We start from the raw sequence: 21,143 nt of genomic DNA, 5'->3' as shown, positions 1-21,143 counted from the left end.
CATCTCCAAGTCTTACTTTCCTATTATAAAACAAGGAAAGTTCTTATCACTTATAGCTGCAAAGAATTTGTTAGGTAGGATAAATAGTAAACCAAGGCAGGGAGAAGAGAGAGACATGTCCGACCCACTAACTCAGCAATCCTGAGCCTGCTCTGATAAGATTACTAGGTGTTCTAGCATCACAAGAAACACCATGAGTGGAGCCCTTGAAATTCCTCATGTATTGATTCCACTATCTAGGAGAGAGCTTTTGAAACTGTATATTCATCTCAAGGTCTAGAAGGAGGAAGAGGAGGGGGGTCCACAGTTCCCAAAGTAAAAGCCCATAAAACAACTTTGTTTAATTGCCTGCCTCTGGTCACTGTTTTACAAGGGGGTCCCTAATACTTGCAGAAAGAGCCCATAATTAACTTCGGGGTAACTGCATCAAGTCTAATTAACTGCCTCCTGTCACATACTTGTTTTACAACAAAATGACCAAAGATGGTCTGGAGCAAGATAAGAATTCTGGATTAACAACCCTCCACACATACCTACGTTTAGGTGATCTTTCCCAGGGGAATCTGGCAACACATTTACACAATCAATATGTAATAACTCCCTCACCCATCCTGCCAACTATGTAAGTCCTCAGGACAAAGGACCTGAGGCTCTTGCCACCCTTGCTTTTGGTGTTCTTGCCTTGCCCTTTACCTATGCCTTTCTCCTCCCATCCCCCCACTGGTCCCCCCAGTTTTCTTCCATGAGAACGTATCACTAATAAACTTTGCTTGCATGCTAATAGACTTGCTAATTAGTAATTCTTTACTCCCTCAGCGAGAAGAACCGAGTTTTTCCTGCAACACAGAAAACACATGAAAATAAAGAAAACATCCAGGAGTCAATAAATGCTGAACATTAGCCATTATTATTAATTATAGGTAAACATAAATATCCATTCCTGTCCTTTTCAAGAGAGACAGGTGAACAAAATGCAGCAAGAGATATAATAAGGTGAAACGCCAGAAGATAATGCAACTAATTTCACTGTGGGAGACTGGGCAGGTTTAAGAGACCTTTGAGCAGGGGACTGAAGGATGTCTAGGAGCTTGCTACACAAAGTGCCTGTGAGGGCAAGGAAGGGCATTTCCAGAGGAGAGACAAATTTGTGTTGAAGTCACAAGTGTTAAGAGGGAAGAGGAAGTTTATTGCCCTCCTAGATCATGGGGTCTGGATGAGAGGAGGGAGCAGGGCTGGAGGTAGCATTGCTGAATAGTCAACAGTGAGATGATCCAAACTTTGCTTTCTGCCTCTTAAGGTATTTGAATTTCAAACTGTGTGTCAATGTTTTCTAAACTGAGCTGATTATCAGGCATACCTAGGGAGCTTTTTAAAGGATCGCAAGACCCCACTTTTAGAAATTCCAATCTAATGAATGCGGGTGGGGGCTGGGAATTAGTTTCAAAAGCCCCTGGGGTCATTCTACTTGCTGAATCAGGGTTTGCGGCAGCTTCCCTGGCAGAAGGGTAAGCCAAACAGGAGAGTGCAATACTTGTCTCAGGCAGTTGACTGTGCAGGACCTCCTTCAGGTCTTTGATTAACATTTGAAGAAATTTCAACACATCTTTCCGATCTATATTTTATTTTTTTTATTTTACCTAAACACTTATCTTTTAACATACCACTTAGTTTACTTACTGTATATCTGAACCATTCATTAGAATGTAAACTGAACATGGGCAGTGGTTTTTTTGTTTGTTCTTTAAACTAGTGATCCTTAGATCCTAGAAGAGATCTTTGACCTGCATGTAGCAGGTCATATAAACATTTTGGAATGAATGAATCAATCAAGGATTGGACTAAATGAGAGGTAATTTAGCTAGTATGAAGCTGTTAGGAAGTTGTAGAGAATAAACCAGTAACCTTGATGTTGGCAGTTTGCTTAAAAAAGTAAAAGGGCGGCAGGGGAGAGAGGGTGGGGAAGATTGGGAGGAGAGGGATAGAGAGGAGTACACGTTTAAAATACTGGGAATGGAGTAGGCGGCTAGCTTTCCTTTGTTTTCAAGTTTCTTTCTGATTCCACTCCCACGCTTCCGGGTGTGTAATAAATGCAAAATCTGCCTTAACGTCACACCTGATCGCTCCCCTTGGCGGCTGCCGATTCTAAGAGATCCCAGCCTGTGGAATCCAGAAAACTCGCAGAACTTAATTATTTTCAAGACGGGGGCCAGCCAGGGTCTGCTCGCTACCTAAGTTTAAGCATGCGCAGTAGACAGTAGCTCGCGTGCGCGGGAAGATGGGCCGCGATCGTTTATGATTGGTTACGACAGAGGACTCCCACCTACAGAAGCACAACGCTGGATACTGATTGGCTGCAGAGGTCGGACGCCGCACCGGGGGCGAGGGAGGGGAGGCGGGAAAACAGCTTAGCGGTGTAGTGTCGTGCAGTTTTCCTTAGCCAGTCTTTGGAGAGATTGCGAAATGGCGGTGCAGCCGAAGGAGACGCTGCAGCTGGATAGCGTGGCCGAGTTTGGCTTCGTGCGCTTCTTCCAGAATATGCCGGAGAAGCCGACCACTACGGTGCGCCTCTTCGACCGGGGCGACTTCTACACGGCGCACCGCGAGGATGCACTGCTGGCCGCCCGGGAGGTGTTTAAGACCCAGGGGGTGGTCAAGTACATGGGGCCGGCAGGTGAGGATCAGGACGGCGCGGCCTCCGGAGGGGCCCCGCGGAGTGGGCTTCTCTCAGGAAGTGGGCGGCAAACGGGCTCGGACGGGGGGAAGCGGGGATGGGGATGTGTGTGCCCCGTAGGAAATTGCGCTTTCTCCCGCCCCTGCCTGGCCAGGTGGGGCGCCACCGCCCCCTGCCCAGCCTCCAGAGCTGAACTAATAACGAACGCGTTGGGAGCGTTCACTACGTGCACGGTGTCGTGCGAGGCGTTTAAATACATTGTTCTGTTTAACAGTAGTCTCGTTGATCTCTGCTCTACGGCCCCGCCTGGGCACTGTGAATCTCATCAAAAGCCAATTTTTTTTTTTATTACAAACGCCAGTGCAGAAGTGAGATTTAGAACAGAAGGGGTCTTGGGAGACCATTTTATGTCAACATCATTATTTTGCTCATACTCGATTTATACCGCTGGGCCCGCACGGGGACCTGCGGACTCGAGAAACAGTGTTGTCCGCCAGGTGGTCAGGACCTCGTACTCCGGAGCCGGATTGCCTGGGTTAAAGTTGCGGTTCCTTCACTTCTCAGTTATGTGTGTTTGTGCCTCATCTCGGCATTCAGGTGCCCTCTGTAGCTCGGCCCCATCTCTCCGGCATCATTTCTCGCTGGAAAGCTGCATACTTCTCACCCTATGTGGGCTTTGTGTTTTGTGTTGATCTCTTTCCTCCCTGGCTCCATTGTGATAGTGGCAAGAGCATTCTAGGGGGAGTAAGGAGTTTTGAGTTTCTCCTGCTGCCTTTGCTAACGTGCAACTTGAATGTTACTGACAAAAGATGTTTCATTGATTAGGCAGGAACTGATTGAGTGCTGGCGTGTCAGCCAGGGTTAGGGTTATGGACCCTGGGAGTACGTAGATAGAAAAGGCAGTATCCCTGCCTTCACAGAGCTAGCTCACTCTGGTGAAGAGCAAGGCATAAAGAAATAATCATGATTCAAGGTGAGGAACTGTGGGGTTATATGCTCCATAACAAGTTGTTGAAGAGGCACAGGAGGCAAGATTACTAAAGACTGGAGACGTCAGGAGGGGCGTTGTATGAGAGGCTAAATTCCAGTTTAGTCTTGAACAAGGAGTTTGCTGGGGAGAGGGCCTAAAGAGGCAGACTGGTGTTGCTGGAGCAGAACGTGAGGAGTGAGGAGAGTGCCCAGGTAGGTGGGGTCAGGAGATGAAAGACTTTTTACGTTGTGCCAAGAGACGATAGAATTTTATGTTGTAGGCAGTGAGAGGTCTGAAGACTTAAGCATAAGTCTTCAAAGATGAGGTGGTGTGTTGGATCATTTCCACTGCAGTGTGGAGGATGGGGCAGAAGGGGCAAGAATAGAAAGGTATGGGGATCAGTCAAGACCAGCCAGAGCTAGTGTTACATGGGTGGCTTCATAGTTAACGACGGTCTAAATTGCTTTCCGAATTTAAAATGATTATATGACTCCGGTTATTCTGCATTAGTACACTTCTCTTGTCTTTCTATCCACATGGTTTAGAATAGTTAAAGCATTTAAAATATGTTAAGTTCTAACCTACTTGTGTGTTATCAAATAAATTGGATGACTGGTTTTCCAAGTATCTGTTAATAATACAAATAGTTTTATTTTTCTGTCTAATTTAGATTGCGAAAGGAATAATGGATGGGTCTTAAGCATTGTATCCATTTACTGGGAAGGAAGTTTAGAAATCTTTAATCCAGAAATCTTTAATATTGGAGTTTAGATTTTTTTAAAAACCACAGAACTTTTCCTTTTGCTGCCCATGAAAGTTAAAATGTTGGGTTTTGCCAGGGACATTTCTAAAACTGGAATAACCTAGACAGTCATCTCATCTTAATCCTATTGAGAATGTGGTCAAATGTGATAAGAAGTGAATGTTAGTTATTCCTTCCCAGGGTTCTCTTTCTTAATTAGGGGGTTATGCCAAAAGCACATTTTATGTAAAGGATTGTTACAATATTTATTTGAGTAGGTTAATAAGAGTTTTAAAACGATGGGTAATGTACTAGAAATTGGCTGAAGTGGCTGAAAAAGGGAAGGGCTCAAAAACAAAAAATATCTTGGATCCCAAAAGCTGATGTTTTGCAGTTTTTACTGTCCAAGGTGAAAGTGATTAAGGATATTTTCTATAATGTATGTTGATGTAAGGCTGCCAAACTTACTTGTTTCTTGGGAGGAATTTTTAATTTTATTTTAATATGCTACCTGGGTAAAGGGTTAATAAAAATCCTTTCTCGCTGCTCTGGAAAGCTGATAAGATTAAGAAGGTTAGCCATGTTTCTAGGCAGCATTGCTTATTGCAGAAATGACCCCAGATAACCTGATGAGGATCCCTTGTGCTCCTAGTCTTGACAAATTTGGACCCTGTCACTTTTCCCTACATTCTTTAGCAGTCAGTCTTGCCTCTGATTGTTGAAAATAGGTAACATTAAAAGAGAACTCCCTTAATTTCCTGCCCCTCAAAGTTATAATGTAACAGGTTTGTTGAGCTATCATTCACATACAATACTATTTACTTACTTAAAGTATAGAGTGGGGCAAAAGTAAATTTACAGTTGTAAGTATGCAAAACCCCTAGTTTATTCTTATATTATTAATTATTGTACTGTTTTCCATATGAAAAACTGTAAACTTACTTTTGCTCTACTCTGTACATAGTTCAGTGGTTTTTAGTATATTCACAACATGAAGCAGCCATAATACAACAAGTTATAGAACATTTTCATTGTGCCTTGAAAGAAATCCCGTATCTACTAGCAGTTACTGGGCTACTTTCCATCCTTCCAACCCTCGGGCAATCACTAATCTACTTTCCCTGTCTAGATTTGATACCTACAGGGGATGGTTCCAGGACCCCGCCCCAGACCAAAATCCAGATACTCAGTCCTTTCTGTAAAATGGCATAATACTATTCGTAAATAGCCTAGGTACATCCTCCCTTACACTTTAAATCATCTCTAAATTACTTATCTAATACAGTGTAAATGCTATGTAAATAGTTATACTGTATTGTTTAGGGAATAACAAGGAAAAAAAAGTCTGCATATGTTCACTACAGACAGAATTGTTGTAGAAGTACCATATAGGAAACATTAGCACCAATATCATTTTTCCATCGGAGGTTGGTTAAATCTGAGGATACAGAACCATAGATAGGGCTGACTGTAACTGGAGTCATTCAATATGTGGTCTTTGTGACTGGCTTCTTTCTCTTAACAATATTTGCAAGGTTCGTCTGGGTTATCAGTACTTCCGTCCTTTTTATGGCCAAATATTCCATTGTGTGGGTATACCATATTTTGTTTCTCCATCAATTGATGATATGGGGGTTATTTTTTGACCTATACTTTTTAAGCAGGAATTTTTAAAAAATGATGTATTTTTAGAGAAAGAGATAGGGAGGGAGAAAGAGAGGGAGAGAAACGTGTGAGAGAGAGAATCATTGACCTATTGCCTCTTGTTTGTGCCCCGACAGGGGACCAAACCCGCAACCCAAGCGTGTTCCCTGATGGGGAATCAAACAGGCAACCTTTCGCTTTGTGGGGTGGTGCTTAACTGACCAAGCCACACTGGTCAGGGCTGAACGTGTACTTTAAGATTTTATTTATTTGTTTTTAGGGAGGGGGAAGGGAGGGAGAAAGAGAAGGAGAGAAACATCAGTGCCTGATTGCCTCTCGCATACCATCCCTGTTGGCCTGCAACCCAGGCATGTGCCTTGACCTGGAATTGAACCAGCAACCCTTCCTGAACCTATACTTCTAATTTCATCTGTACCCATTCTTTCTTCCTTATTATGCCAGTTAAAAGATGAGCTTTTGCTGTGCTGTGGATCCCACATCTCCCTCTCAGAGATGACCTCTATTGATCATTTTCTCTCTTTGGTTCACTCTTTTGGCATTTATACTTAATTCACATCCTTTTAACTACTTTTAATCTTCAACATCTAGTGATACATTATTAGAATAAAGCCCGTGAAATGGGTTAGTGCGTACTTCCAATTTATACAGAATCTGAGTCACTGAAAAAGAAAGTTACATATCTTTTGCCTTTTGGTGTCAGAACTCAGCTTAGAAGCCATCTCCTCTCGGAGGCCTTTCTTAACTCCCATGTTAAGGCTGCCCCTCTTACGTGGTCCTCCCACCCTCAGGACTTTCTTCCAGCCTTAGACATAGCACTTAATCGACTCCGTTTCCCATCTCTCCCAGTGAACTGAAAGCTCCTGGAAAGCAGGAGCTGAATTAGAACCGGCCTCCACCTCCGAACCCTAGCACCTGGCACGGTGCCCACATGCAGCGGTCACATGGTAACTGTGAGCTGAATGAAGATGGGGGCACATTCCTCTTGAAGAGAAGAATGTTGTACCTACCTGATGGTATTCCTTCTGCTATCCCCCAGGTGGAGGCTGGGTAGTTTTCTCTTCCTGTTCGCCCTATTTCACACCAGGAGGTCAGTCCTTCCCATCTAGTCTGACTTAAAGTATGCGGTCTTAGCTCTTCACCAGGAAGTAGATGTGCTTCAGGTTCTTCTTGGTAAATATGACTGAAAATACACTACCACCCATTGTGTCACAAAAACTCCTTTAAGAGAGACAGTATTTTGGGAGGATAGCATTGTAGGTTAGGCAACTTATCTGTAGGTTAGTAATGGAGGTAGAAGAGGCCTTGGGAAGCAGGGGAATCAATAGCCTCTTACCCCACCAACAGTTAAGACATCACCACAGTAGTGAACTTGTGTTTTGTTAAATGTGTCGATAAAAAGATGAACTACTGCTCTGTATTCTTTCACTCAGAGCCAGGCAGTTAACATTGACGTGCAGAGTAGTCAGGTGTAAGAACAGGGAGTGGTTGGGTTTGTAGGTCTGGGGGTGCTTCTTCATCCTGTGATAAGCATTCACATTCAAATGTTTTGGAAAACTGTTCACTAGACAGTTCTGCTGGCATATCCTACTGAACTGATGATTTAAGAGCTGTGTAAGAGTTACGCCAGATCAGTGGTTTTTTCCTCTCCCCAAGATTGCTTTTGCTGGGTTGCGCTTGATATTTTGCCTTCTAAATTGAAGGATGATATGAAAAGCAGTGTTGTGAAACTCACTGATGAATATTAACTGGAAGTTGCTGACTATGTTCACGGTGGCATAAGTGTTTCTGGGAGAAATTCCTCTCTGATTTTGTATGAACTCTGATTCAGTATTGTTCTCGAGCAAGTTTTTTTCTTTTTGATGATGATATTTCATAGTAGGAATAATGTTGTCTATGTGGTATTCAGCTAGATGGATTTTGATAAAGTTTGAATTAATTGCCTATAACTTAAAAATTGGGAGGTTTCATGAAAAAAAAAATCGGGATTTCGAGCTTATTTTTGAAAAGTCTGCATGGTTACAAACTCTGGGGGGAAATATCCCTGCACTTCAGCAGTGGGTTCAGGCTGAGTAGCTGCTCCCTCTGACCATTTAATGAGTCTAGATTCCTTCTTTACCTGATACTTCGCTCATTTTGTCAGTTCCCACCATCCCATTATGGTCTCTTATGAAGCCATTTGTCATCTGTCAGTTCCGTTGTAATTCTGTGGATTCCTTTGCTTATTTGTTAACCTGCCTGATCCCTGTAGATACTTGTTTGCCTGTTCTGTGTAGAGCATAAGGAATCACCTTTAGCAAGATTTAAACAAGTTCTCAGGGTGTTTGACAGTGAGGATTCCTGTTTAGTATTTACAACTAATTGATATTGGAAGTATTAGCTGTGTCTCAAGTGCTGTACAAAACAAATCTTAAGCCCTATCCCTGGCCAGCTTGGCTCAGTGGTTTGGATGTCAAAGGGTCCGTGGTTCCATTACAGGTCAGGGTACATTCCTGCGTTGAGGGTTTGGTCCAGATAGGGGCACATTGAAGTTTTTCTTCCTCTTTCTCCCTCCATTCCCCTCTCTCTAGAAATAAATAAATACATTCTTTTTCTTAAAAAAACTTAAATCAAAATTAATCTTTATGCTCATTTGTATTTGATACATGTGTTTCACATGATCTACTGTTAAATTTAGGTTAAATCTTTAAGTTCCAGAATTGTCAGAATAATTTACAAGTATATTCTGAATTGCCTGTAAGTGAATAATTGGCATTACTTATATGAAAATTGAGTTTTGGTTCAATTTGGTAGTGTGGGTGATTTTATTTTTGTTAAGTTGGTACTTGCAAATCACAACTAAGCTGAGACACTATTTTTCAACTAAGGTGAGTTCTCAGCCTTGACAGTATTGATATCTTGAACTGAATAATTAATTTGTTGTTGCTAGGGTCTGTCCATTGAATGTTTAACAGCACTCTGTCTCTACCCAGACATTGCCAGTTGTCTGCTAGAGGATCAGTGATCTAAGATGAAGATTAGAAAGTTTGAAAACTGCTTTGAATGGGTGGCGGCGGGGGCAGGGGGGTGTATGCATTTATACTTTATGGATGGTGGTGTAAACTGGCGAGCTATCCTAGGAGGATAGCCTGGCAATACATATCAAAATCACACACATCCTTTGATAAAATCCAGTTTTAAGACTTATGACACAGACACACCCACATGTTTGGAGAGTGAAGCACAGATAAAGCTGTTCATATAGCATTGTTATAATTATAACAGAGCCTAAAAACCTATATATATGTCCATCAGTAAGAGACCAAATTATAGAGCATCCTGAGTCACTGGATTGTTTGCAGTTCTAAACTGAAAGAAGCTGATTAAGTACTGATGGGACAGTCTTCAAAATATACTAAAGTTAAAAACAACATCAAGATACAGAATAGTGTGTATAATAAGCAACTGTGTAAAAGGAAAAAGATAATACTTTATTTATATTTGCTGTGTCTGCATAAGACTGTGTTTGGGAATATATTTTATATGCTGATAACACTATGATGGTGAACTGGATATATAAGAAACAGTGTTGAAAGGGAAACTTTGCTGTACTTTTTGAACCTTGGGATTTTTAGCCATGTGAATATATTATCTAGAACATTTTGTAATTAATAACGACTAACTCATTTTTATGGACCTTCTGAAAAAAGGCCAAAAAGTTCACTTGGTTTTTATCCCTAAGATGGCTCTAGTAGTGCTTAGTTAGTTGTCTTTAACTTCATTCAAAACAATTTTGTCAGATTGTATTGTGCCAGCTGTCTTATCAGCTTGCATTTTTAAAAAAACTTTTCAAAATTGGCAAATTTTTGTGTGACCATTTTAATGCTTTATTATTTCAAGAGTGGTAAAAATGCAACTGAAATGCAACAAAAGATTTGTACAGTGTTTGGAGAACGTTCTGTGACTGGTGGAACTTGTCAAAAGTGGTCTTCGAAATTTCATGCTGGAGATTTGCTGGGCAATGCTCCATAGTTGGGTAGGCCAGTTTAGGTTGACCATGATCAAATTGAGACATTAGTTTAGAACAATAAAGTTATTGGTAAAAATGAAAAATGTGTCTTTTATTTTATGGAAAAAGCCACATGGACTTTTTGGCCAACCCAATACTATATGACTTATATTCAAAATTGTGAAAAACAAATTAAAAAAAGAACAAGAAAGATTAGCTATATGTTTCTACTCATTCTTTTTTATCTTTGTATCTTCTAAATTTTTTTATTTTGATTCATAGGCTCCATGGGAGCAGGGGCTCTGCCTATTTACCATTTTATACTTTTCATCTACCAAAGTTCCTAGGACATAAAATAGGTGCTTGATAAACAGTTTATTGAAAGAATGGATTACTGCTAGAACCTAGTGGTTTTTTGGGGGAAACATTGTGTTGGGTACTTGGAACACATTACTTCAAATCTTCAAATTTCAAACATATTTTTAATATTTTTCTTTAGGAGCAAAGACTCTGGAGAGTGTTGTGCTCAGTAAAATGAATTTTGAGTCTTTTGTAAAAGATCTTCTTCTAGTTCGACAGTATAGAGTTGAAGTTTATAAGAACAGAGCTGGAAATAAGGCTTCCAAGGAGAATGATTGGTATTTGGCATTTAAGGTAAATATCTTCCTTTTTGATTTATTTTTTAAGCATAGAAAAAAATGAAAATATACGGGAATTCTTTGTGTGTTCATATTTTAACCAAGCGTGATAGTAAAGTGCTTTGAGAAATTTTAATCTCTAGCACGTGATTTTTAAAAATTACAATTTAATAGCAACTCAGAAATTCACCTGATAATTTCTTTCAACTCAGAAGTTCAGAAACTCAGAATGTATGACTACTCAGATCTTTGTCACTGTGCTGGAAACATAAATAAGAAATAGCTGTTACATAAAGCTGAATATAGCATTAAATAAGGATTTGATTTTACTGTTTTTGAAGTAATTTTACACAAATTTATACTGTTCCAAATATCTCATTTATACACATTTGTCATGTGTTTATGTATGTTCCTTTCTCTTCTATTACATTGTAATTTCTTTTTTAATCCTTACCTGAGGACCTATTGATTTTAGAGAGAGAGGGAGAATGATTGATAGGCTGCCTCATACATTCCAACCAGGGACTGAACCCACAACTTGGGCATGTGCCCTAACTGGGAACTGAACCCATGACCTTTCTTGTTTACAGAATGATGCTTCAACCAACTCATACTTATTTTTTATAAGTCTAGGACTTTAATGGAGATCATGTTCTACAGTGTGCCTAGAAAGGCTCATTGATGTGCATACTTTTTTTTTTATTTAAGATTTTATTATTATTTTTAGAGAGAGGAAAGAAGGGAGAAAGGGAGAGAGACATGATGTGTGAGAGAAACGTCCATCAGTTGCTTCTTGCATACCCACAACTGGGGACCTGGCCCAAAACCCAGGCATGTGGCCTGACGAGGAACCTAACTGGTGACCTTTTGGCTCCTAGGCCAGTGCTCAGTCCACTGAGCCACACCAGTCAGGGCAACAGGCATGCTTTTAATGCTTTTAAGAAGATAGTGCTCCTTTGTTTTATTTATTTAATAGCTGTCTTATTAGTCTGTAGAATCACTGTATTGTCTGTTTACACATAATGCCCACATGTAGTAGGCTCTCAGTAAATGGTTAAAATGTTTTTGGGGTCCTGGCCAGTGTAGCTCAGGTGGTTGGAGCATCATCCTATAAATTGGAAGGTTTCAGGTTCAATTTCCACCAGGACACATGCCTAGTCTATGGGTTTGGTCCCCAGTCGGGCGTGTATGAGAGGCAAGCAATTGATGTTTTTCTCTCCCCTTTCTCTAAAAATCAGTAAGTATGTACTCGGGTGAGGATTAAAAAATGTTTTGGTGATGTGAGATTTATTCTAAGAATAAGTGTGTGTGGGAAAGGGGACAGTGCACTGAACTTGTAGTCGGTCATTTTCATTTCTTTTTTTCTTTTCTTTAGTGCTTGTAGTTTTTATATTAGTTTAGGTGTGCAGCATAGTTTTTAGACAGTCATATAATTTACAAAGTGGTCCCCCCAATAGTTCAAGAACCCACTTGGCACAGTGCATAGTTATTACAAACATTTTTTGTTTTTTTTGTCTCTCTGGGTGACCTTGGCGAATATTCCAAACTTCTGTATTTGTTTTTTCAATAACTGTAAAATTAGAACATTTTTAAGATGCTTTCTGATTTGAAAGTCCTGTGAGGTTTTTCTTGTGGAGTTTAATGCAATATTTATATTGATGCTGCTTCAAATATAGTATTTTTCAATCTTCATTCCATACCATCCTCACCCTGCTCCATTTGTAAGAATAGACATTTATTATCTGGGAGAATTTGGCATTCTACATGATGGAGCTTTCTGAGAATTTTCATTGCTACTGTACTAGTAAAAGTGGGTCTTTTACTTAGAGTTTTAGCCTATGTCTTGAAAGATATTAAGAGAAAATTGAGGGTACCACAAAGTGATGTTTTCTATCTCATTCCTCGCAGAACTCAGTAGCAACAACAAAAACAGTCATAAGTTCAGGTGATTACCATAGTTATCAGCCTGTCGGTCCTTTAGGTCATATCAGAATCTTTCCAGATGAATTCTTTTTTAGGTGGGGGGTACCCATGTTTAATATGTATCTTTATCAGGTTAAAAGGTGGTATCTTCATTCTGACATTTAAAGAAGTTCAGATTATAACCGCTAATACTAATTTGTTGACATTTTTTGATTCTACTGTAAACTATTAGTGATATTTAAAATAGTTGATCTCTGTGATTGATTTCTTTTCCATGTTCTCAGTAGTTAGTGTGTTTGGGGCAGAAAAGGACGACCTTAGATACCATCAGTTCTAAGATTACCAGTCATATCCTTTTCAAGCATCCTCAAGGACCCAGTTTTGTTAGCTCCTGGTTTACTTTTGAGAATTTTAAAGTGTGCTTCATAACTTGTGCACATAATTCTAAAGCATGTTATGTGAAAGTATGATGTTTACATTTATGATTGAATCAGTGATTTTTTAATTTGGCAACTTTTTATTTATTTTTAAAGATTTTATTTATTTATTTTTAGAGAGAGGGGAAGGGAGAGAGAAAGAGAGGGAGAAAAACATCAGTGTGTGGTTGCCTCTCATGTGCCCCTTACTGAGGGTCTGGCCTACAACCCAGGCATGTGCCCTGACTGGGAATTGAACCAGCAACCCTTTGCTTTGCAGTCCAGTGCTCAGTTCACTGAGCCACACCAGCCAGGGCCAAATTTTTATTTTTGATCCAGATTTTAATTAGTTCATAGCTATAGGAGATTCAGAATCATTGTGAAAAGATAAATGATTATGATACTAACCACATTTGAAATTATAGATGGCTAATGGTTGCTTAAATTTGGCTGTCACTCTGCTCATTTAGACTATTTGTGACTATCTCATGTTTCATTACCATGGTTGTCAATTGCCCCAGAATGCCTTATGTTAACTTCAACCTATCAGTTAATCAGGTTGAAGTTTTTAGTGCCATCCACAGACTTGTCCAGACAAAAGCAAAGAAACTTGACCCTTTAGTTATTCTATGTAATCATAAAGAAATTGTTTTAATCTTTTTGAAATATTGAAAATAGGTCAAGGACCCTTTATTTGGAAAATCACTGATTTAGAACAATTTTCATTTTACATACATGTATATTAATATAGAGAGAGACTTTTGAAGGTCAGTATTTAAGCTAATATACCGGTTTCCTATGTGGTATAGCTACTTAGCGAAAATACTGATATGTGTAACCAGTGGGCGGTATGGCAGAATGTAGAAATTTAAGCCTAGCATTCATAGCAAGATCACTTTTGGTTCCTTAATGTGTGTATTAAACCCAGCTGCCAAATTTTAAACTGAAAATCACTTTTGATGCAATTATTTTTAGATATGCCCAAGTAGTCTGAAAATAATTGGAAAAGTAGAGGGGATGCTTTACAGAAAATTGGTGATAATTATTCAAAGATATGGCTATAAGAATTTTTATTTTTTTGGTAAAAGTTTATTTTGTTAAATTCATCCAGGTTGGGTAATTTTTGTTTGTTGGTAAAATTTTAAAGCATATTCAACAGTTTCTTAAACTTTTTCTTTATTTTTGCTTAGGCTTCTCCGGGTAATCTTTCTCAATTTGAAGACATTCTCTTCAGTAACAATGATACATCTGATTCCATTGGTGTTGTGGGTGTTAAAATGTCTACAGTTGATGGCCAGAGACAGGTTGGAGTTGGGTATGTTGACTCCATACAGAGGAAGCTAGGGCTGTGTGAGTTCCCAGATAATGATCAGTTCTCCAATCTGGAGGCGCTCCTGATTCAGATTGGACCAAAGGAATGCGTTTTACCTGGAGGAGAGATTGCTGGAGACATGGGGAAACTGAGGCAGGTAAGAGAATTTTCCTCTCTCTAAAGTCTAGTGATAGTGGAGAAACCAAGCTACACAAAGGCTCTAATTAACATCATGCTGTTTTATTTAAGGAAAAATAATAATAATTTAAAAGTAAAAACATTTTGTATGTGATTACAATGATATTTTATTTTGAGGACTGTCTAGATATTTATCTTTGACAGAAACTGTGTCTTTAATAGGACTTTAGAATAAGCTGTTTTTTATTTAAGACTTTTCTTCTATTTCAGATCATTTCTCCTCTCTCCTTCCCTCCCTAAAGAGTAAGAGAATGCGAGCCATACAGGGTTCAGATCAAACCACAATTGATAAAAGGAATGCTTTCACAGTTCAGGGGCAAAAACAAGGTGATTTAGGGCCATTAAAAAAATTACTCTATTTAGCATGGATTTAACAAATAAGAGGCAGTTCTTCAGGACTATTTTGAAAGTTTGAGTGGAACTTGATTCTTTTAACAAAATTCTGATTGTGCCAATTTGTAGGTATATTGTTCATTAGATATTTCTTAAGGAATGTTGTATTCTTCAAGGATTCTTTTGTTTTCATGGGCCTCAAATATTGTAAGAACTGCTTGAGAAATAGCAAATCTATGATGAGCATTTTTAGCATCGATAGTAAGTAATCTAAACAACTTTCCAGGACTATAATAGTCTCAATGGGAGTTTTTCCCATTGGGACTATTTCTTGAAGGCATTGTGTGAACATAATTTTAAATATCCATGAAAATTCTGTTTATAGATTTTTTTAAAAAAAAAAACGTGTTTATATATGTTTTGGCAATGTCTTGCATGTTGTATGAAAATTTAAGGCCGATTAATAATTTATTAGTTGTCATTTTATATTTGTCAGTGCTACAGTTTTCCTTTCATCGCTTTTCTCATAGTAATTTAAAATATTTCCTGTAAAACAGGTTATTCAGAGAGGAGGAATTCTGATCACAGAAAGGAAAAAAACTGACTTTTCCACAAGAGATATTTTTCAGGACCTTAACCGGTTGTTAAAAGGCAAAAAAGGAGAACAGGTGAATAGTGCTGTCTTGCCAGAAATGGAGAATCAGGTATGTAGATTACAAGTGTGAATTTGTCTTGTTATAATATTGACTTTATTTTTTCTTTAAAAAATTTTTTTTAATCCTCACCTGAGGACATTTTTTTACAGCTTTTTTTTTTTTTTTTAAAGATTTTGTTTATTTTTAGACAGGGGGGAAGGGAGGAAGAAAGAGAGGAAGAGACAGCAAGAGACAGCAATGTGCAGTTGCCTCTTGCACCCTCAACTGGGGACCTGGCTTGCAACTCAGGCATGTGCCTTGACTGGGAATCAAACCGTCAACCATTTGGTTCTCGAGCCAGTGCTCAATCCACTGAGCCACACCAGTCAGGGCATTTACTGCTTTTGTTTTTTTAGAGAGAGGGGAAAAGAGAGAGAGAGAAACATCGATGTGAAAGAGAAACATCGATTGGTTGCCTCCTGTACATGCCCAGACTAGGGATCGTATGCACTCAGTCCCGGGATCGAATTCGCAGTCAAAGCATGTGCACTGACTGGGAATCAAACCCATAACCTTTTGGTTACAGGACAGTGCTCCAACCAACTTAGCTCACCAGCCATGGCAATAGTGACTTTTTAAGAAGGCTGCTCTGTCACATGTATTTCAAACCTAAACTGTGGATCACTGATATTAAGCTTATTTTAACCATGAAAACTTGTGAGAAACTCAAGGAAATGACTGGAAAAATTTGAACATAATTTTAAGTATAATTCCATCATACTTAGACAACATGTATCCCTGGACAAGGGAGAGTTTTATTGGTTTCATATGAAAGAGCCTGATTACTGTCATTTGAATACTTGAGAAAGCTTACTGACTGGAGGCGGGAAAAGACTTATCAAGGCTTTAGAATATACGAGCTGTGAAATCTTTCATAAATTACTTCACTTTTCTGAGAGGCATTTTCATTATATGATAAATAAGGTTAAAAATACCTGTTTAAAGCATTGTTACAGAGATTAGTATGTAAAAAGGTGAGTGTATACAGCACATAATAACTGCATAATAAATGTTACATCTAAACAGTTTGGCTAAAAAATCGGCACTGGTTACGTATATTCAGTGGTAGAAATGAATATGCAAATAAAGTTAACTATAATGTAACTGGGATTTTCAGTGGTTAAAGTTTATCTTCTTCAACTCATTGAGGTGTGTATGACTTGGGAGTTGTATTTTTTGCGGTTAAATATTGGAGGCTCTTCTATATTTAAGACAAAACAAACTATAATTTTCAAAGTAGATTTCAAACTAGAATGAACTGAGACTACTATTATAATCATGATTTTGCAATGATTGCTTATCACATAATAATTTGATCATTATAAACTAAATTTATCTTTTTTACTCTTTTTTTTTTTTTTGGTGACATAATCAAAAACCAATATTGGATGAGCAGTAATTCCAGTATTAGAGAAACTTATCTCTATTGAAAATATGAAGAACCGCCCTGAACATTGTGGCTCAGTTGGTTAGGTGTTTGTTGTCTTGCAGAGCAGAAGGTCACCAGTTCAGTTCCCACTCAGAGCACACACCCAGTCCCTGGTTGGAGTGCATGCGAGAGGCAACTAACTGGTCATTGTTTCTATCACCTGTTGGTGTTTCTGTCCCTCTTTTTCTCCCTCCCTCCCCCTCTCTCTAAAAATGAAGATGCTTTTAGAGATATTACAAACTGTTTTTACTGTTTTACAAACTGGTGACAAAGCAGGAGATTCTTGTGACAGCCTTGTACATCTGTTACAGTTTGGCAAGGGCATATAGATTACTATGTTATTGATTAGGAAAAATATGTACATTTATAATACAGTATTAAGTATATTTTTTTAAATTGTTTTATTGATTATGCTGTTACAGTTGTCCTGATTTTTCCCCCTTTGCACCCCTCCACCCAGCACCCCCCACTCCCTCAGGCAGTCCCCCCACCCTTGTTCATGTCCATGGGTCATGTGTTAAGTTCTTTGGCTACTCCTTTTCCTATACTGTGCTTTACATCCCCATGGCTATTGCATAACTGTGCATTTGTACTTCTTAATCCCCTCACCTCTCGCCCATTCCACCCCCCCGCATCTCTTTATCTTTAAACTTTGGCATTTTGATTATGATGTGTCTTGAGGTGGGCCTGTTTGCATCCTTCTTGTTTGGGACCCTGTGCTTCCTGGACCTGCATGTCTATTTCCATCACTAAATTAGGGAAGTTTTCTTTTATTATTTTTTCAAATAGACTTTCAATTTCTTGCTCTTTCTTTTCTCCTGGCACCCCTGTAAAGTGTCGTTGGATTGCTCAAAGTTGTCCCACAGGCTCCTTACCCTGTTCTTGTTTTTTGGGATTCTTTTCTTTTCTTGTCTAGTTTGCTTGGTTGTGTCTTGTTTCCTTATGTTCCAAATCACTGATTTGATTCTTGGCATCATCCACTCTAGTGTTGTTTCCCTGTAAATTGTTCTTTATTTCAATTAGTGTATCCTTCATTTCTGACTGGATCTTTTTATGCTTGCTGTTGAGGTCCTTGAGCATCCTTATAACCAATGTGTTTTTTTGTTTTGTTTTGTTTTTGTTTTTTGAAGTAACAAAGGAATTTTTTTCATTTTATTTTATATTTTATTTTTTTACTTATGAATCATGTTTCTTCTATTGCAGTTGTCTCAATTTTTTCCACTTTACCCTCCACCCCGCACCTATCCCACTCCCACCCCCCACTCCCACAGTCAGTTCCCACTCTGTTGTCCATGTCCATAGGTCATTGCATACATGTTCTTTGTCTAGTCCCTTCCTTTTCTTTCCACCATTGTCCTCTTTCCCCATCCCTTCTGGTCACTTTCAGTCTGCTCCATGTTTCCCTGCCTGTGGTTTATTTTGTTCGTTAGTTTATTTTGTTGAATAGAGTCCACTTATAGGTGAGAGCATATGGTATTTGTCTTTAATCAACTGGCTTATTTTACTTAGCTTAATATTCTCCAGTTCCATCCATGTTGTTGCAAAAGGTAGGAGGTCCATCTCTCTTTCTTTCTCTTTCTTTCTTTCTTTAATGCAGATTGATTTATCTTTTTAAATGTCAAAGTTAGTTATAAAATATTAAAAAATTTAAAACCATTAAAAAGTTTCAGCAATTAAACCAACATGACACTAGCACAGAAATAATCAAGTAGATCAATGAAATATAATGAGCATTCTATAGACTCTATAGACAAACGTATATACCTGTCTTAACAATGTAATATATGGTTCAATTAATATTTCAAATCAATGGAGAAAATAAGGCTTATTCAACACATAAGGTGCGTGGACTACTATTACTTGAAATAAAACAAATGTAGAGCCCTGTTTCACACATTATACAAGAAATTTTCAGGTGAGTTAAAAATCAATATGTACAATCTAAGGAGTTTTAGGAGAAAATACAAACTAATATTTTTCTTACCCTGAAGTAAAATATTCAAACCCAGAAGCTGTAAAGTAAAATATTGACAATATGACTATATTAAACATTTACAACTGTATGGTAATATACATATAAAAAAAGTTAAAGGACAAGTAATAGATAGGAAAGTATTTGCAGTACATCTAAAAAGAGTTAGGGAAAAAATTCTACAAACATTTAATAAAAAAATGGATATAGAATACCAGTGATTTAAAGCTTTTTAAAAATAATAGAAGTAGGTAAGAAATATACAAAAACAGGTTTAGTTTCAACACATAATAAAGGAACAATTAAAAGAACACATCATTGTCACAATCAGATTAATACATACTAAAAAATATTGGTAATATCAAGTATTGTTAACTGTGAAAGGAACCGGGTATTCATAAACTCTTTCTCTTCATCTTAAAGCAGTCCCTTTAGCATATTTTGCAGTGCTGGTTTGGTGGAGGTGTATTCTTTTAGCTGTCTTTTGTCTGGGAAACTCCTTATTTTGTGTTCCATTTTAATTGAGAGCCTTGCTGGGTAGAGCAGTGGTTTCAGGCCTTTGCTTTTCATGACTTGGAATATTTCTCACCATTCCCTTCTGGCTTGTAGTGTTTCTGTTGAGAAGTCAGCTGCTAGCCATGCCGGGGCTCCCTTGTATGTTACTACCTCTTTCTCTCTTGCTGCCTTTAGGATTTGGTTCGTCTTTGATATTTGCCATTTTAATGATGCTGTGTCTTGGAGTAGGCCTCTTTGGGTTCCTCTTGTATGGGACCCTCTGCGTCCTGGACTTGTGTGACTTTTTCTCTCCTCCAATGAGGGAAGTTTTCCATCATTTTTTCAAACAGGTTCTGTATCCCTTTTCTTCTTCTGGTATCCCTGTGATACGGACATTATTTATTATGTTTCAGGTTGTCCTGCATTTCCCTAAATGCCACTTCATTCTTTTTGAGTCTTTTTTCATTTTCTTGCTCTTTATGGAAGCTTTTTTCTACCTTGTCCTCCAGCTCACTGATTCGATCCTTGGCTTCTTCTAGTCTGCTTTTGATTCCTTCTACTCTGTTCTTCAATTCAGAAATTGTACTCCTTTCCTCTTGTCTCTTATTGATAGTTTCTATGTCATTTTTCATGCTGACATAGTTTGCAAAGTTCATCACAGTTTCCCTTTAGTTTTTTGTAATTCTCTCTGAGCTTACTGAGCTCATTGAGCTTCCTTAGAACCATTGTTTGAAACTCAGTATCTGATAGTTTACTTGCCTCTATTGCACTTAGTTCTTCTGGGGATTCCGCCTTTCCCCCTCCTTCGAGTGGGGGTGTTTCTTTGTCTTCCCATTATTTGTGAGATTCTTCTTTTTTGCTTCTGCTCCTTAAGTTGATCTGTCTTGATTTTCTGACTGTGTGGTGAGAACTTCTATGCTAGGAGACCGCTGTTTTTACTTTCTGGATCTGCCTCTGATGATGTCAGATGTCTTCCCTGTCTGACCTTCAAGGCAGTTTGTTCGAGACTTCCAGAAATCTACTGTTTTGTGGCTCTCTCCTTCAGCTGTTAATCTAGTCACTCTGTGCTCAGCAGGCCGCCTTAGGCAGCTCAGGGCAGAGCAGAGTCCCTCCTGGGGGTGGAGTTATTGGTTCCTCTCATGCTGCTCCCCTATGGGGGAGACTTCAGCCCTGGGATCCCACTGCAACTCTCTCAGTTCTCTCCCCAAAGCCTCCTTCCCCAGTCTCTCCTCAGGTGTCTCTAGCCCACTCTGCCCCTGCCTTTGCTGGAGACTAGGGTAAGTGGCTGCAAATAAAAATTTATGCGTTGGCCCTTTAAACTGTTCTTTGCATCTCTAGTCACCTGACTCTGGCAGAGAACAACTCTGCCGCTTTTTGTAGGTGGCTGTTTTCTTTATACTTTTTGGGCTCTAGTGCTGTAGGCAGGAGATTCCCGCTTATTGTTTAGACCCCACTCTTCTCAGAGGGATCCAACTGGCCGTTTCAATATCCTTCTGGTGCTGCCGCCCATGGGTGCCCTGCCCGCCTTCTCAAGTCTCTACTGCACTCCTTACCAGTTAGATTGCGCTAAAGCCGATTCTTATTTCGGAGGTTACAAGGCTCCTCTCTTGCTATTGTTCAGTTGTTTGTTCCAGGTAATTTCTCCACAATTTAGTTGTAATTCCAGGTTGGTCCTGGGAGGAGGTCAGTGTGACGTCCA

At 39.0% G+C, this 21,143-nt stretch overlaps 1 protein-coding gene across 1 annotated transcript in view; it reads left to right on the top strand.

The window, feature by feature from the left end:
• Nucleotides 1-2,399: 2,399 nt before the first annotated feature.
• MSH2 (mutS homolog 2) overlaps nt 2,400-21,143 on the top strand; it is a 62,715-nt gene continuing 43,971 nt past the window's right edge. The window contains exons 1-4 of the mRNA XM_054566868.1: nt 2,400-2,671; nt 10,533-10,687; nt 14,201-14,479; nt 15,411-15,557. Of these exons, the coding sequence (XP_054422843.1) occupies nt 2,461-2,671; nt 10,533-10,687; nt 14,201-14,479; nt 15,411-15,557 (792 nt within the window). The 5' untranslated portion in view covers nt 2,400-2,460. The remainder of the gene's footprint in view (nt 2,672-10,532; nt 10,688-14,200; nt 14,480-15,410; nt 15,558-21,143) is intronic.

The sequence above is a fragment of the Pteronotus mesoamericanus genome, unplaced genomic scaffold (genome assembly GCF_021234165.1).
Source record: "Pteronotus mesoamericanus isolate MK-2021 breed Mesoamerican mustached bat unplaced genomic scaffold, CSHL_Meso_final contig_101, whole genome shotgun sequence".
Lineage (NCBI taxonomy): Eukaryota > Metazoa > Chordata > Mammalia > Chiroptera > Mormoopidae > Pteronotus > Pteronotus mesoamericanus.
The sequence above is the reverse complement of the archived record's forward strand: the minus strand, read 5'-3'. Positions and strand labels throughout refer to the sequence as shown.